The sequence below is a fragment of the Acinonyx jubatus genome, chromosome C1 (assembly GCF_027475565.1).
Source record: "Acinonyx jubatus isolate Ajub_Pintada_27869175 chromosome C1, VMU_Ajub_asm_v1.0, whole genome shotgun sequence".
Classification (NCBI taxonomy): domain Eukaryota; kingdom Metazoa; phylum Chordata; class Mammalia; order Carnivora; family Felidae; genus Acinonyx; species Acinonyx jubatus.
The window spans coordinates 149,031,245-149,050,159 of record NC_069381.1 but is presented as its reverse complement, the minus strand read 5'-3'; the positions used below and the strand labels follow the sequence as shown (position 1 = coordinate 149,050,159).

Genomic DNA, 18,915 nt, shown 5'->3' with positions numbered 1-18,915 from the left:
TGATTTGTGTTCCGGGAAAACTTTTCTAACTTGTACATTCAGGTTAGAAGATTGGGTAAAATCTTACACAAGGAAGACAGTATTTCTTTTCTTCGTCTTGCTGATGCTTTGGTCTTGGTAAAATTCAGAAGAGTAGTAGAAAAGAATTGTAGAGCAGGTGAGTATTTATTTTCCTAATCCTAGAAAATATGTTTTTTTTTTGAGTATTTTTATTGTGTATATAACTAAGATACTACTGTGTTAGAAATACCAAACCATGGAAGTTTCTGCACTTCTGTGAAAAAGTAGGTTTGACACTGCGGTGATACTCAATACACAGCACTGAGAGGTCAGTGACTAGGGGTTTTTCAAAAGAGAGACCTCACAATTAGTGAAGGACATATTGTGGGGATCACAGTGATAAGGAGATTCTGGCATAAGTAATATCTCATGATAATACCTGAAATATATTTGGTAATATAATATCTCATGATAATACCTTGAAAATATATTTGAGAATATCTAATAATACACATTGGCTATTTCTATTAGTTGAGTAAAAGCCAAACTAGAACAAGCCCTCTGCAGTCAAGCATTACCCCTCCCACATTCAACATAGGGACTTTTCTTTTACTTTCCATCAAGAGGTAGAAGTTATGGGTGCCTGGGTGGCTCAGTTGGTTAAGCATCTGACTCTTGATCTCAGGGTTGTGAGTTCAAACTCCATGCTGGATATGGAGCCTACTTAAAAAAAAAAAAAAAAGGAGATGGAGATTTATATAGAGGAACAGAATGTTGTTCCTTTTTCAAAAATTGTGATAGTAGGAACAAGGTTACTAAGGAATAAAAGACCATGCCTCGGTATCACATAAAAAGTTCCTTTAGCTTTCGGTATTTGGCAAGAGAGAAATTGTAGGTTTGAGGTCGTGCCTCACTCTAGCCAGTTTTGTGGCATCAAATTGTAGGACAATAAATTAATGCCTTGGTAGATTGTGTGACTTCACAGAATCTGCCCTCTTCTGCACTTCCTGTCTCCTGCCTAGTGCTTCCTTCATCTTTCTTCACAAGCCCCTCTACCATGATAGTTCACCAGTGTGAACATTGACGAGAGACCACAGGCACCCAAAGAACTCCTTGACTACATCAGCTTAGCTTTGCCGTTCAAACTGATTATTATGCCAAACCATCCACCATGAGCATGGCAAATCACTTGTCAAAAAATAGACCCACAATTCTGGCACGTGTGTGTGTGTGTGTGTGTGTGTGTGTGTGTGTGTGTGTTAAACTAAAAGTTACTGGAAAAATGATCAGAATGGAACACAACATTGATTAGGTTACATGTTCATTGAAATTTCGCTAATTAGAATGTCAGAAAGAAGCAGACATGGAATTGTGCTAATTTCCACTTTACTAATCCATAAAACAGATACTTCTCATAAAGTAATCTTTCCTCAGTTCTCGTAATCTTTCCTCAGTTCTCAGGGAAAAAAAAGACTGAATAGCTGCAGTAAAGTGTCCTATTACTAACGCTCCATGTTATAATGAATTCATGTTGAAAGGCACACTTAAGCACTAGCACAAGGATTAAATGACCATTGTTAGGTAACAATGGTTAATATCCGATTGTTTAACAATAATGAGCTTGACCTTTTACTGGTCACACCTGGAGGTGTTCTCCTTGAGCCTTATCTAGCTTGGACCCACAGTGAGTAGCAGGTGAGCTCCAAATCATCTATATCGTTCATTCATTCAGACAGCAATATTTATTAAGCATCTATTTTTTATACTTGTTTATTTTGGGGAGAATGCAAGAATGGGGGTGGGCAGAGAGATGCAGACAGAGGGTCTGAAGCAGGCTCTGTGGTGACAGGCTAACAGCAGCAAGCCCGATGTGGGGCTCAGAGTCACAAACCGTGAGATCATGACCTGAGCTGAAGTCGATACTCAACCAATTGAGCCGCCCAGATGCTCCTATTAAGATAAATTAGTGAAACAAGCTGAAATGGAGCTATATGTAGGGGAAAGAGGAATAAACAATAGAAATAATACATACATACATATTATAGTTTATTTGGAAGTAGTAAAATCTATGGGGAAAAAAAGACAAACTAAAAAACTGGAGATTGAAGTGGGTCAATTAATATATAGAGAGAGAGTGAGAGAGAGAGAGAGAGAGCATGAGTGGGAGATAGGGGCAGAGGGAGGGAGAGAGAGAGAAAAAAATCTTATGTCGGCTCTATGCTCAGCACGGAGACCAGCACAGAGCCCAACACAGGGCTCAATCCCAGGACTCCTTCTGGGATCATGACCTAAGCTGAAATCAAGAGTTGGATGCTCAATGAACTGGTTCAGCTTCATTGAGAAGATAACATTGGAGTGAGGACTTGAGCCTGTGTTGGTAATGTCTTTTTCCCTCATCCAGAAATCTTTTGCTATCATTATCTTTCCTGATGCCATCTACTAAAGAAATAAAAAAAAGAAATTTATGTGTAGGCTTAAGACTACATAGACCTCAGGTCAAGGCCAGTGATTTTTTTCATGATAACATAGGATTTATCTCCTGAAAACCGAAGAGACCTGGTCTTACTCATGAGAGCAGTAAGTAGGTTCCTATATGAAATAACAAGAAATGTGCTACCAAAAGTTCTGTCTCCTCTCTCAGTTCTTTTACTATTTTAAGATCTACTTCTTAAAGAAATTACATAACTTTCCCATCACTCAGCCAAGCTGCCTAAATTCACCACCATTAAGATATTCATTATATTAAAGTATAGCATTATCAGCAATTCTTTTTTAAAATTCTCATATGCAATGGGAGTAAGACTCAAGAAGAAATATGCACATTCATGAAGGGAAAAATCTGTGTAGGTGGCATGGCCTGGCAAGCCTGTAGGCAGAGTCCCAGGATTATTCCAGTATACCAGGGGCCAAACTGGAGGCACAGGATGAGTAGAGAGAGTACAGATGGAGCAAGACAAAGATTGGAAGGTCTTTTATTTTTATTTATTTATTTATTTATTTATTTTTAGTAATTTCTGCACCCAATGGGGGGCTCAAACTCACAACCCCGAGATCAAGAGTCGCATGCCCTTCTGACTGAGCCAGCCAGGTGCCCCAAGGATTGTAAGGTCTTAGACTTGGTCTCATATGCTTTGCATAATAAACACACAGCAACATTTTTTACTCTCACAAATAAAGATAACCTCATACAATTTTATTGACCAACTGGCCTTTCACTGTGATCTTATTTTCTCACTGGGATAGCACTTTTTGACCTCTGATGGAATGGTATACCAAGGGTGGGGGATACTGGGAGTGCAGTGGTTTGCTTCAGGAAGGAAGGAGTGTTTTATCACTAACATTGTTTACAATTACTGGACAGTGATAATAAAACAGCAGACTGATTTTAGTGGCTTTCACTATTGCTTGTAAGTATGTTATAGATAATACTTCCCTTTTGTTTTCTGTTTCCGAGAAAGACTACGCTCACCACACCACACCTTGAAACCCACCACTCTGAGGCCTGTATTTCCAGAGTTTCTATTATGTATATACCTACATAAACGTTTCCTGTCTCTCTTCACAAAAGTGGGTTTATACTATACATACTAAAAGGTTGATTGTGGATCTTTCTACTACCTTTCTACTAAAAGGTAGATTGTGGATGCTTTCCATGTCAACAAATTTAGACCTACATCATTCATTTTTGTATGTTCCATACGGCTCTAATTCCCTCTAGATAGGCTTTTAGAAAATTTTCAGTTTCTTGATATTGTAAGCTGAGTTTCAACAGCAGTCTTGTATTTGCAACTTTGTACACTTATCTAATGTCATCCTGAAAATACATTACCAGAGATAGAATCGCCATCCTGAAGGGGATGCATATTTTTGATATTTACTTCTAAACTGCACTCCAGAAAGTTTGCAGTACTTTCCTCCACCATCAGCTGATCATGAGAGGGACTGTTACCGTTTTTAAATGTCTGCTAATCCAATAAATGAAAAATATGCCACTCTTTGCATTTCTTTGAAGTCTGACAACATTTAACATTACTTTATTAATTTCTTATAATTTTTTTTACATTTTTATAACTTGTAGCTGTGCCTGGATAAACTGTCTATTTTTTCTCTTTACCCATTTTTTTTCTCTATTGTGCCGTGGAGCAAATGTTCCAAAAGAGAGGGAAAAGATAATGAGCACAGATGTCACCTACTATATCAGACTACTTACATCCATCATATGAATTTGCAGCTTTATTTTTTAAACATATGAAATTATATGAAAAATCATATGGCTCTATATTTCTACTAATGTAAATATTCCCCTCCCGTAATGAGCCCTCAAAACTATTTGGAGGTGGCATGGCAAAACCTGTTATGTGCAGTCCATTTTTTTTTTCTTTTCAAATTTTTACTTAAATTCCAGTTAGTTAATATACAGTGCAATGTTGGTTTCAGGAGTAGAATTCAGTGATTCATTCCTTATATACAATACCCAGTGCTCATCAAAACAAGTGCCCTCCTCAATACCCATCACTCATCTAGCCCATCCCCGACCCAGCTCCCTCCATCAACCCTCAGTTTGTTCTCTATCTCTGAGAGTCTTTTATGGTTTGTTTCCTTCTCTCCTGTATTTTTTTTATTCCCTTTCCCATATATTAATCTGTTTTGTTTCTTAAAGTCCACATATGAGTGAAATCACATGGTATTTGTCTTTCTCTGACTAACATTTTGCTTAGCGTAATACACTTCAGCTCCATCCATGTCTTTGCAAATGGCAAGATTTCATTCTTTTTGATGGATGAGTAATATTCCAATACATGTATGTGTACACACACACACACACACACACACACACCATATATACCACATCTTCTTCATTCATTAGTCAATAGACATTTGGGCTCTTTCCATAGTTTGGCTATTGTTGACAATGCTGCTATAAATATTGGGGTGTATGTACCCTTTCAAATCTGTACTTTTGTATCCTTTGGGTAAATACCCAGTAGCGCAATTGCTGAGTCATAGGGTAGTTCTATTTTTAACTTTTTGAGGAACCTCCATAGTGTTTTCCAGAGTGGCTGTGCCAGTTTGCATTCACACCAGTAGTGCAAAAGGGTTCCCCTTTCTCTGCATCCTTTCCAACATCTGTTGTTTCCTGTGTTGTTAATTTTAGCCATTCTGACAGCTGTGAGGTTGTATATCATTTTGGTTTTGATCTGTATTTCCCTGTTGATGAGTGATGTTGAACATCTTTTCATGTGCCTGTTAGCCATCTGTATGTCTTCTTTGGAAAAATGTCTATTCATGTCTTCTGCCCACTTCTTAATTAGATTATTTGTTTTTTGGGATTTTGAGTTTGATAAGCTCTTTATAGATTTGGATACTAACCATTTATCAGATATATCATTTGCAAATACCTTCTCCCATTCCATTGGTAACACAATTACACTAAATTCGTATCTTTCAATAATCAATCTGAATTTAAATGGACTAAATGCTCCAATCAAAAGACATAGGATATCAGAATGGATAAAAATTACAAGACATATTTATATGCTGTCTACAAGAGACTCATTTTAGACCTAAAGACACTTGCAGATTCAAAGTGAGGGAATGGAGAATTATCTATCATGCTAATGGACATCAAAAGAAAGCTGGAGTAGCCATACTTATATCAGACAAACTAGATTTTAACACAAAGACTTTAACAAGAGAAGAAGGGCATTATATCATATTTAAGGAGTCTATCCATCAAGGAGATCTAACAATTGTAAATATTTATACCCCCCGCAACTTAGAAGCATCTAAATACATAAATCAATTACTAAGAAACATAAATAAGCTCATCAATAATAATATAATGATAGTAGGAGACTTTAACACACCACTTTCAACAATGAGCAGATTATTTGAGCAGAAAATCAACAAAGAAGGGTACCTGGGTGGCTCAGTTGGTTGAATGGCTGAATCCAGATTTCCGCTTAGGTTATGATCCCAGGGTCATGTGATCAAGCCCAGCATCAGTCTCTACACTAAGCATGGAGCCTGCTTGAGATTCTCTCTCCCTCTGCCCCTCTGCCCCACTCATGCACTCTCTCACTCTCTCTCCCTAAATTAATAAAAGAAAAAAGAAAAGAATCAACAAGGAAATAATAGCTTTGAGTGACACATTGGACCAGATGGACTTAACAGATATATTCAGAACATTTTATCCTAAAGCAGCAGAATACGCATTCTTTTCTAGTACACATGGAACATTCTCCACCTCTTATTCTGGTCATCCCAGATGAGATCTCTCAACTACCTACTTTGTGAGATGAGGGCATAAGTTTCCCTGCCCTTCTGTCTGTGTTTCTTCACCCTCTTCTACTTTCCAAATTCTACTCTATGTAAATTTAATTTTATTCAGATACAAATAATAAATACTTTTTATTGATAATTTCTGACCACAGAAAAAGCTTTTGTGATTTGCCCACAATGAATTAGAATAATTTAAAACCAATAAACATTAAATTATTGAATATATAGGTATTGTTTTTGAGCTAAGGAGTTTGGTAGGATTACATTTCATCCTCTGTGGGTCCAATAGTACTTTTTACGCTCATCAGTAGAGAGTGTTCTTAAGATTCTACTTTTATATTCCATCAACTATCTCCATCTGTTATGTGACTATTGGGACTCTTGTTTATAAGTGGCATGCAAAACAGCTCCAACTTAGAAAAAAAATTGTTACTCAAAAGAGTAGATCTGACTTAAGAAATGGCAAGAGACGGGCTCACACACTGTTAGCGTCTGGTTTCCAAAGACCAGATTCTCCATTTCATGGTTCAGCTTTGTTCTGCTCTAAATGGTGACTGTAGGACTTCACTCCCTCATTTTGCTGAAATATACCCTCAAGTTTCTTCCTAAGATAGGATATTTGAGCTGTAAACTTTCTGAGTTCCCATTCATCAGAAAATATATTTATCTTATTTTCATGTTTTACTGGTTTCCTGCCTAAGTAGATGCTAGCTTGACAAACATTTTCTCTCAGAACGCTGAAAACAATATTCTGTCATTTTGCAGCATCTAGGCAGATATTGTTTGTTGTCAGCCTAATTCTTGCTACTTTTGTAGAAGACTTGTTTTTCTCTCTGGAAAAAATAAGAATTTTCTCTTTGAAGGGCCTGGGTGGCTCAGTTGATTAAGCATCCAGCTTTGGCTCAGGTCATGATCTCGTAGTTCATGAGTTCAAGCCCCACATCAGGCTCCATGCTGACAGCTCGGAGCCTGGAGCCTGCTTCGGATTCTGAGTTTCCCTCTCTCTCTTCCCTCTCCTCGCTCACACTTTGTCTCTCTTTCTCTCTCTCAAAAATAAATAAACATTAGAAAAAAGAATTTTCTCTTTGAATATTCTGGACTTTCACAATTATGTATCTAGATGTGAGTCTTTTCTCATGTGTTATGCTGGGCATTTTGTTGGCCCTAAAGACTTATTTTATTCTTGAGCATTGGGAAATTCTCTTGTATTCATTTTGTATAACCCTTCTTCCTCTGCCTTCTTTGGTCTTTCTTCCTCAAACTCATACTAAGTGGATATCATTCTGGTTGAGTTTATATTCTATGTCTCTTACCTTCTCCATCATTTTATTCATCTTTGTATTTCTGTTCTGAGAGATTTCCTCAATTTTATTTCCTAAACCTACAATAATTTTTTTTTGGTTAAGCTTATTTATTTATTCATTTTAAGAGAGAGAGAGTGGAGAGAGAGAATCCCAAGCAGGCTCCGGACCATCAGCACAGAGCCCGATGCAGGCATTGAACTCACTAACCGTGAGATCATGACCTGAGCAAAAACCAAGAGTCTGATGTTTAACCTATTGAGCCAACCAGACGCCCCTATAATGATTTTTTTTGGATATTATATTTTCAATATGTAAGAGTTTGTTGGAATACTTTTTCATAAACTGGTTTCTGAATTGTAGCAATATCTGGCTGAATCTCACTGAAGATGCTAATTCAAGCTTCTTTTTCTTTTAATTTTTTTAATGTTTATTCATTTTTCAGAGACAGAGAGACAGAGCATAAGTGGGGAGGGGCAGAGAGAGAGGGAGACAGAATCTGAAACAGGCTCCAGGCTTTGAGCTGTCAGCACAGAGCCCAACACGGGGCCGAACTCAGGGAAGGCGAGATCATGACCTGAGCTGAAGTTGGACGTTTAACTGACTGAGCCACCCAGGAGCCCCCTAATTCAAGCTTCTTAATTTTTTTTATTTGTTTTCCATTTCCACTTTATTGAGGTATAATTGACAAGTAAAATTATAAGATATTTAAAGTGTACATCAAATTGTGGTTTATATACACAATGGAATACTACTTGGCAATGAGTAAGAATGAAATATGGCCTTTTGTAGCAACGTGGATGGAACTGGAGAGTGTTATCCTAAGTGACATAAGTCATACAGAGAAAGACAGTTACCATATGTTTTCACTCTTATGTGGATCCTGAGAAACTTACCAGAAGACCATGGGGGAGGGAAAGGAAAAAAAAAAGGAAAGGTTAGAGAGGGAGGGAGCCAAAACATAAGAGATTCTTAAGAACTGAGAACAAACTGAGGGTTGATGGGGATGGGAGGGAGGGGAGGGGGGGTGATGGGTGTTGGGGAGGGCACCTGTTGGAATGAGCACTGGGTGTTGTATGGAAACCAATTTAACAATAAATTTCATATTAAAAAAACTACAAAGTTCAGATTTTGCTAAAAAATAAAAAAATAATAAAAATAAATAAAGTGTACAACATGGTGATTTGATATACATATACATTGTGGAAGGAGTCCTTCTGTCTAGTTAATTCATCCATCACCTCATTTCTCTGTTTGTGTTTGAGAAAATTTAAGTTCTACTCTTAGCAGATTTCAGTTATACAACACAGTGTTATCACCTATAGTCAGTATGATTTACGTTAGATCCTCAGACCTCATTTACTTTGCAGCTGGAAGTTTGTACTCTTTACCAACCTCTCCCTATTTCCCCCAGCAACCACTTTTCTGCTCTTTTTCTAGGAGTTTGACTTTTTTTTTCCTCTTATCTTTTTTCTTTGAGCCTTCACGTTTAAATGATACTATGCAGTATTTGTCTTTCTCTGTCTAGCTTATTTCACTTAGCATAACGCCCTCCAGGTGCGTCCATGTTTTTGCAAATGGCAGGATTCCTTCTTTTTTATTGTTGTATAATACTCTATTGTACATGTATACCACAATTCTGTAACCATTGGTCCCTTGATGAACACTTAGGTTGTTTTCATATCTTGACTATTGTAAATAATGCAATGTACTGGGAGTGCAGACATCTCTTTGGTACCTGTTTTCATTTCCTCTGCATATGTAGCCAAAAGTGTGATTGCTGAATACAAGCTTTTTTTAATGGCTGTCTTTTGTTCTCAGAATTATATCTGTGGTCACTTTTTCTATTTTCCTTGGTTGTCTTTTTTTTCCTATTTATTCTTCTTAGTGTCTTTACTTTTTCTTGCATGTATTAGGGTTTTGATTCTTCTTTTTTAAAAAAAAGTATTTTTTTTCCTACTGATTCTTGTTTTTGTAGCAGATGTAAGAATAGGGTAAGAATGGAGAGACCCTACTATGCAGGCAGGGCTTATTGGCTGATGGGTTTGTTTACAGAAAAGAGGTCAGGAAGCCAATAAGTGAGAGGACTGGATCTACTCTGTTGCACTGACTCCCAGTTAGTACCTCTAGTACCCTTCATCATCAGTAGTTTAATATCTCTTAAAATTAAATCTCCTATTGGGGAGCCTGGGTGACTCAGTTGGTTAAGTGTCTGAGGTCAGTTCAGGTCATGATCTCGCGGTTCATGAGTTTGAGCCCCGTGTCGGGCTCTGTGCTGACAGCTCAGAGCCTGGAGCCTGCTTCAGATTCTGTGTCTTCCTCTCTCTGCCCACCCCCCACTTGAGCTTTTTCTCTGTCTCTCAAAAACAAATAAACATTAAAACAAATTAATATATTTTTTGCCTGGACTAAATGCTCAGCTTCAGAATTGTTCTACATCCGGAGGTGAAGAGTCTATCTATGGATGTTCAACTTGTACCCTTTATTGCAGCCCCATTTCTCTCTCCAGACTCAAGGGTAAATGCTATCTCTATTTTTGAACTGTTTATGGAAGTTCCTTTCTAGGTGTGTCCAGGGAGTTGCTATTTCTTTTCTGTTTCATCCACTGATGATACTGTCTCTGTTCCCTCCACTGTAGCATGCCTTATCTTTTTTTCCCTTATAATCAGTCTAATGGAGTTTCAGAGGGCAAAGAAATTGATGCATATGATAAGTCTACTGTCTTGAATTGGAAATTTCTTCAACCCTTTTCTAAAGTGTTTAGAATGTGACTCAGGGTATTTTTCCCCTCTCCCCAAGTATTACCATAATTTGAGGTAAATCATGTTCCCAGATAGATATCGCAAATGACACCATACGTTCTTTTGCCAACTACTTTTCCAGTTATGTCATTCCTTTCCTCTATCTTGGCCACCCATCTCTGTATCCACACAAGAATACAGGTCCTTGTCAGCACCTTGAACTGAAATCTTAAATTGAAACATTCTGCTTTCTAGTAACAACTTTTATTTTATTTCCCACACTATCACTCAATACCTGCTTTTGGCCTCGTCAAGATATGTGGCTTTTTGGCCCATTTAATTTCTTCCTTCTCTTTCACCCCCTCCTAGATCCAGCTTGATTACACATCCCATCACTGTACCTATATATACTCTCCTGTCAGAATCTTAAACATGAACCAATCAAATTGTGTTATGGAATAAGATGTGTTAATGTCCCATCTCTACCACCGACATGGCTTATGAGCACAAGATTATAAGCTGTGTGACTTGGGGAAGTTACTTAAATTTTCTGTACACCCATGTTCTCATCTTTAAAATGAGGATAATGGTATTACTGATGTTCTGAGGATAAGATGAGACAGTTATATATGAGGTCAGCCTCAATATAAGTGTTCAATAAACATTAGACAGAGTAATAATATTCTCTAATTTAAAAACATTAATGAAATCGCAGTGTGCTTTAATAAGTTGTATTGACATATATGAAATGCTTACTCATTCACTTTATACAATTTAGTCAGTCTTTCTTGATTGAGCATTTCTAAGGAGATATCATATTTACATATTTAAACTACATCAAGGCACCCAAAGAAATGGGTTATTTCTCTAATTTTTTTTCCTAAGCTAACTTTGATAGTTAACTCTCTGCATGTCCAAGGAGAACTTGCCCTAGTTATTATATTTGGAACCACTGATGTCTAATTATAACATCTATCAAGGTAGTAGTTACCAATTACAAACTGGGAGGCACATTGCCTCATACTCTCCCTTATATAACGATTGTGGTTTTAGGAAATAGACCAGATTCAAAGAGTGATTTAAACTCTGGCACTGTTATGCTGTTATGCCACTTCTTTCAGATCTACAGTTGTGGATAGCTATTATGAGCTTTGAAGATCTCAGGAATCTTTCAGCTTGGATCTCAAAATCTCTTTGATGATGGGATTCTGCTGAATCCTTTAATTTTGACAGGTCCCGAAGGAAGACCTTTTAGCCCCAGGCAATAATTATTGCTTTGATTACTAGATCTTCATTTTAATAAAACTAACCAAATTTATATTTTGAACCCTATCCCTGTAGGGTGAGACTGTGATCTTTTAAGACATACATAACAATGTCCTTTGAAGATGTGAGAATTGTGCATATTTTAATGATAATGATTCTACTATCATACTCTTAAAATATCTCTGAATAGAGAATCAGTGAGATGTCAATTAAATTTAAAAAAATATTTGTTACTATTGAACTAACTTCAGGAGCTATTACAAAAAAACAACGTAATATGTTAACATTGGGTCCTGTTGGAATCTTGGGTAAGTTAACTAATTTGTCTGGGCTCCATTTTCTAGTCAGTAAAATGAGTTTTGATTATGAGTTAAATAAAATAATGTACTAAAGCTCTTTGTATATACCACTGAACTAGAAATATTTATTGAATCTCAGGAATCAGATGAGCAGGTGTGGCCTTCTTAAGAGAAAATTCTTATTTTATAAAAATCAAGGCTTATGTGGACTCCACTCCTGTCCTCATACCCCTTACTTATAATTTGCCATTAAATAATCTGTCTTAGATTTTGGTTAATAAATGTATCTCTTTTTATCTTCCTACCCCCAAATAACGAGAGAGAGCATCCCTATTCACGCCTTCAGCATGGTCTTACTGCCATTCACTCTCTACAGGTGTATCACTGGCTGTGTTTTCTAGGAAAACATCTACATCAAAATCATTTTTGGCAGATGCACAGTGGCTACTGCTGAACAGGTCTATAAATCTGTCTTAGTAAGCTAAAGGTTTACATTATAGTCAACTTTCCCAGTGGGCCTATCAGAAGGTAGTCATATTCCAAATTAACCCTCAGAAGGCCCATCTTTGGGGAAAAGCTCAGTTGAGCCTCTATTATCCTAACTCTTGCTCTTAGTTTTATATAAGCCAAAGTCATACTTTCCATTTTTGTTGCATTTGAGTAGACTTTCTGAAAAACATCCAGTCCTGACAAAAACTAGACTTACATTAAGGATATCAAACATGGTGTGTGGACTTTCTGACTCCTCCTGCCTTTATGTGGAAGTCAACAACCCATCAGGGGTCTCTTGCTTACTAAGCACAAACCCAGCCTCAGGCTCATTCTCAGCAAGAGCTCCCAAAAGGCAAAAGAAATGAATATGTAAGAACTTGCCAGTCCTGCTTATACTAGAAAGTAAGCTCCCTGAGAACAGACCTGTTTTCCTGACATACATGCTGACTGGATATTAACTCACTGTATAAAATAAGAATGGTGGTCAGTTTTCCTAATATTTAAAAAATTGTTAGCATAAATATTTTAATATTCACTCTGAAAGAAGAAAAAGCCAGTAAAGATGTTATAATATTAAAAGGATCCAAATTTTGTTTGGATGAAAGCTAGAACACTTACAGTATCTCAAAAGGGATGGACATGTATACTTCTATTAAAGCAACATGTCCCTAACCCATGGAATCGCATGAGAAAAACTCTTGACATCTTTACTTCTGTAGTTGGTCTTATTTTTCTAAAAACAGGTTTAAACCAGTAAGAATTTTCCAGAAGTTGCAGTTTGAATCACCAACTTTCCAAGGAAAAAATAAACAAAACTAAATAAACATATTTCAGCCTCATAATACCCACTCACTAACAGTTTCAACTTAAATTTGTTCCTCTTAAAGCACCCCAATTTCTCCATAGAACCTACCAGTTGGGTCTCTTGTGGACACCCACACTTGGCTGCAATCCTAAGTGGTACTCAGACTAGATAAGTGTCTGTGTATATTTAATTGCTAAAGCGAATAGTTTCCATTTTAATTACACCCTAATCATTTATTACAGTCAGTCTTCAGAATGTAAAGTCTTGGAAATAACACACTAAAAAGTACTTGTGGACTCTGGGGCTTTGGCAGGCTGTAACAGAACTTATGAGAACATGTTGTGTGAATTTTCCAAAGGAGGCAATCAGAGAGGACCCACACGGGAGCTGTTCATTTGGAACCTAGCTGGTGGCTTTTATCTCAGGTTTGAGGATCTCACAAAGGATATGCCTGCAACTATAGAGCATAACCAGGATATTACTCTTAATCATTGCTTCAGTTTGTAAAGGATTCGCCCCATCAACTGCAAAAGAGGGCGACTCATCTAGAATCCGGGTGGCTACATCTCTCTGCCAGTAAGTGCTGAATGACTCATTTTCCTCAACAGAATTTTCATAAGACTGGAATCCAGGGAGGGATGTCTGGAGAATGTCTGAAAGGAAGTTCACAAGCCACTGTCCTGCTGTTTGCTGGAGAGAGCCTCCCATGGTAGTCAGGCCAGCTGACTAAAGCAAACAGCAACAGATTTCAGTATAGTTTCCTCATTATCTTTCATGAACAACCCATGAAATGTCACCATGAAGGTTGTTTGAGTCAGGTTGAGAATATTATAAACTTCCAGAAAAGAAAATCGTTGGTGGAAAAAAAAAAAAAAAAGACACAGTAGGTTAACAACTGTGTTTACGTGGAACCACAGAATCTATCCAAGTGAACTGCACTGAGCCAGCCAGAAAACTCCAAGAAACTGTTGTATGCATGCATTTTTTAAAAATTCAGTCAACCATCTTTCTGGTCTGTTGAATTGACCAGTTGCTTTGGAATTACATGGATTTAGCCAAAAGGAAATTGTACTTAAGACTTACTTCTATTTTCAAATGCTTTTTTATTTGTTTTAGAGGCTTTATAATTACTAAATGGTCTTTTCTCTCAGAATATATTCTGAGATAGGAGCAGAAATATCACTTTTGCAAAGCCATTTCCATTCTTCCAAAGGTCTGCTGGTAAATTATTCTTACTGATCTTTCCATCTTTCTGGCCTGTGCATACACACCTAACCCATACTAAATTTCACCAGATGGCATTTTATTTCTTTAAAGTAAAGCAGTCGTGGGTTTAGACAGTTGAATTTTTAAACTTCTGTATTTACTGAAAGTGCATATGGTGCTATATGGACAAAGAAATTGTGCTGAAAGAAAAACATTTCTGTCCGCAAGTACCTCAAAATCTCCCAGGGGAAGAAAAATGTGCAGTTATGTGGTGTATGTCTCATAAAATCTTATATGGCTTTAATTTTCTTTCTCTGCAAAAAAAAATAGACATATATATATTGTATGTACCTGGAAGTTCTACTATTTTAAATCATGTCGGTTGCAAATTAAAAGGTTATACCTGCCAAAGTGATCCATGAGCGATTTCTAAAAGAAAATGAAACATAAACCCAAACTTGTTAAAAAAAAAAAATAAAACTAAAACCTCTGTATGTCAACGTAAGCAGATGTTGGTGTAGAATTTACAAGGATGAGAAGGCTATAAAACCTCCCTTGAGCCACTCACAGTTCATTTTAAGGCCAAGAACGCCCCCAAAATCTGTTTCTAATTTTACAGAAATCTTTTGAAATTTGGCACGGTATTCAAAAGTCCGTGGAAAGAAAAAAAAAAAAAAAAAAAAAAAAAAAAAAACCTTGTCCTAGCTTCAGCTTCCAACTCTGAAGACAGACTTGCTGCTTTTCAACGGTTTTCACAGATCCAGTGACCCACGCTGTGAAGTCAGCTAACTTTCAAAAACATCTGGAAAAATGAAGGTTAGTAATATGCAGCCTCAGGTATTGCTAAAGAATGAGGACTAGCTCGGTTGAGTTTGATCAGAGTTTTCTATTGTTTAGAAGGTAAAGATTTATACATAAGTAGGCACTTCCTGGAGTGGGTTGGGAGGGAGAGATTATTCTGAATATATTGCAGAAACATTTGTTCTGGCCGAGCTGGAAGAATTCCAGCAATTATAGCCAGATCAGTGGAAAACAATCAAAAGCTTTGTGGGGAGGGAGAAATAGGATTAAGGCGTAAACAAAATCTTGTCATTTCTACTTCCTAGCAGAAACTGTGCATCTGTCAATTTTCTTTATTTTATGTAGATATGGTTAAAAATTGTATTTGGAATTGCCACCTCTGCTGTTCTTGCTTTGCTGGTGATGTGCATTGTCTTACGTCCTTCAAGAGGTAAGAATTTTCTCTGTTTTGCTCTCTCTCTGCTTAGGATAGCTTGGAAAGTGCACTAATGCATGGTCGCAAGTGATCGAACATTTCCTAAGTGTCTATTTCCCAAAGTAAGTCTGTTATTTCTAAGAAGACATAGAGGCTCACAGAGATGTTGTTGAGCAACCAGAAATACTGAGGAATTTAAGGCACAAGTAGGAAGGGATTTCCAGTATTACTTCAGCAATAGAAAAGCCTAAGCACTATTCCGTATCACTCCCCCCACACACACGCCAACAATATATGCTAAGTTACAAGTTTGGACAGGCCTTTAGAGAAAATATTTTTAACCAACATTGCTTTTCATTATCGGATTCGCTTATGGAAAATAAAGTAAGAATGGAAAAGTCAAAACAGAGCCTATGGGGTTTTGTATTACGAATCGTTCTAAAAATTTAAGAAGGCATTGGAAAATAGATATCGCAGGAATGGCTGTATAGAAAAGGTGAAATTGTTGCTCTGGATGCAGTAGCAATGAAAAATCAGATTAGAAGACTATCATCAAGTGAGCATTATGTCTAGTGATAAATTGATCCTTTTAAAAGATTAACATTGATCTCAATTTGCTGTAAGTTGGAAGATAGTGTGAACTGATATTGGGACTAGTCTGAATTTAAATTAAGACTGTCTACAAATAATCGAGTGATATTAGGGGAATAAGTTTTTATGAAACAGTTGATGACGAGAAGCTCAAATTCTAAAATAGAAAAAATATCACAACAATAACAGGTCTTGAGCGTTGGGATCTCAGGAAAGGAGAAAAGTTTGTACTAATAAATATTAAAAGCTTATGATAGCTAAGATGGGAAACATTTTTGGTTACAGGTTAACTGACAATAAATGCAGACCAGCGGTAAGCCTTTAGCTAAAAAAAATGATCTGTTGCTTTAAAAAAACAAAATGTAGAAAAATATTTTGAAAAATTCAAAATGTTACTGGGATTTTCACAGAATTATAAAATGAAGAAGTTAGTCAACAAGATGAAAGCAGTGTTCTTAGATCTTCAGTGTTAATCTTTAGTCCTTATTCCTGCTATCTTCTGGCACTGATTACTCTTAGGCTGCTGAGATGTATGTGCCCATCCATATTTTTCATATGTTTTTTCAAATTAAAATTGTTTTCAGACAAGTGTCTCACCTCAAAAGTTTTGGGCCATATTTCCCTCAAACTATTAATTGTCAGATGGTGGATTAGGTCTAAGTGACCTGTTGAATGCTAATCCGTTCAAAATTAACTCCTTATTTTGAGAGAAACTCACCAGTACTTGAAATCAACACTTTGCTCGCCCCAAAATTAATGTTCTGAGAACAAAAAGTGTGTGGATATTCTTCTGAGCTTGCCGCCATGTCCACAAGCAAGATTGGATTGCATTGGCACTTTGCAGTTTAACCCATAATTTTTAATAACAAACATACTATGGTTATACATTTATAAAAAGTATACAACACATAGACATTTGTGTAGTTGTATACGATCTCAATCCTTACCTTCTTCCCAAGGTTAGATATGTATATTACACACATAAATATATGTTATAATCTACATATATATTGAAGTCCTATCATTTGTAACATAGTTGTCCATTTCAACCAACAAGATTAGTCTCCGAGCAAAGTAATTTCTTGAAAGAGTGAAATAATCAAATTAAACTTTAGATAAAATTTTATTACTCCTCGAGCAACAGAAAAATCACCAAAAAAAAAGCTGAGAACTGTATCTTTTATATCCATGATACCATTCTTTTTCTATTCTAAGTTGGCTGAAGCACTTCTCAGAATTGCCACTTCAATAACTTGTACATGGGACTATTCGTTGCCTTGCTTTTCTGAGCAGGAACAGGTTTGAAGTTTTCCTTCCCTCAAGTCAGTGTATAGGAAGCCCTGATGCTAAGCACATCCTTCTGACCTCCCTCCTGTCTTCTCACCTCACTCCTTAATCATCCCAGATCCAGAACTTCGCTCTCACATCTGTCCGGTGCCTGGTCAGAATAGCATCTAAGGTAATAAGGCAGGAGGAGAAGGGAAGGAGGAACAGAGAATTCAATGCCAAGTAAGCTTCCAGTTAGCCTTCTCACACTTCCTCAGAAATACCATTACCTCACATTGGCCTCAAGTGCCCTCGTATTCTTAGCCCAGGGTTTCTGTGCCAGTATGAGGACAGTCTTCCTTTGAGAAACTTAAACACCCACTTAAGAAACATTGGCTTGCTTATTTATTAATTACCGAATTGAGTCCCACCAATGACCTGCCCATCATTGTGCCAGTTATTGGGGAAACAAAGATGCAGTGGTCTAGATTGCCTTCTTAAATGCAAGGTTAAAACCCACTGTGGATGCATAGTCATCACCACCAGAGGAGATTTCTGCCAATCCCCACCAGGTCTCAGTGACAGAAGGAGAGAGATGGGCTTTTCCACACAGGAGAAGGTCCCAGGAACACCAGCCTCAGTTCTAAAAGAGCTGTGGAGGAATTAGGCAGGATTTTAGGAAAAATAGAAAATGTAGTAGTGAAATGAAAAGATCCATTTACATTACTCACATAATAATAAAAACAAGGGACAACATTTTTGGATACTTCCAAAATTTCCCATTTTTATTTTCACCAAATGGGAAATTCATAGGGTTTTCTATCCCTTAGCCCAAGGCTATCCCCCTTGGCCTCAGCTGACTCTCCTTTCAGCGATGCCCTTTCTAGTCTCCTGACTCTATTCTTTTTCTCTCTTCTTCCCAAGCATCGCTCCACTTCTCTTGTGAAGATGCAATGAGGCCAAGAATGAAACTAACCTCCCCCCTGTTTTCGCCAACCCCAAAGACAAATGCACAGATCTTGTTACAAGAGATTTCAAGAGATAAACACAAACCCACAAAAAAAAACTAGAATTGGAAAGTGATAGAACTTCCAGAATTTCTTTTTTTTTTTAATGTTTTATTTATTTTTGAGACAGGGAGAGACAGAGCATGAACAGGGGAGGGTCAGAGAGAGGGAGACACAGAATCTGAAACAGGCTCCAGGCTCTGGGCTGTCAGCACAGAGCCCGACGCGGGGCCCGAACTCAGAGACCGCGAGATCATGACCTGAGCTGAAGTCGGCCGCTTAACCGACTGAGCCACCCAGGCGCCCCTAGAATTTCAAAAGTAAATTCTATATGGCCTTCCTTGCCTCATAATTTACACTCTCAGAATTCCTGGACCTGATTTGTATAAATTGTGTGTGAAAGGAAAGGTGGGCATGCACTGCCCCTCCCCTAAACTTCTACT

The 18,915-nt window shown here is 37.3% G+C and overlaps 1 protein-coding gene across 2 annotated transcripts in view; it reads left to right on the top strand.

The window, feature by feature from the left end:
- Window positions 1-15,005: 15,005 nt before the first annotated feature.
- FAP (fibroblast activation protein alpha) overlaps window positions 15,006-18,915 on the top strand; it is a 73,729-nt gene continuing 69,819 nt past the window's right edge. The window contains exons 1-2 of one of the 2 annotated variants that reach the window (XM_015082759.3): window positions 15,006-15,208; window positions 15,539-15,623. In XM_015082759.3, coding sequence (XP_014938245.1) covers window positions 15,203-15,208; window positions 15,539-15,623 — 91 coding nt within the window. In that variant the 5' untranslated portion in view covers window positions 15,006-15,202. Of the gene's footprint in view, window positions 15,209-15,538; window positions 15,624-18,915 lie in introns of those variants that run through there. The other variant, XM_027055630.1, reaches the window with a different exon arrangement.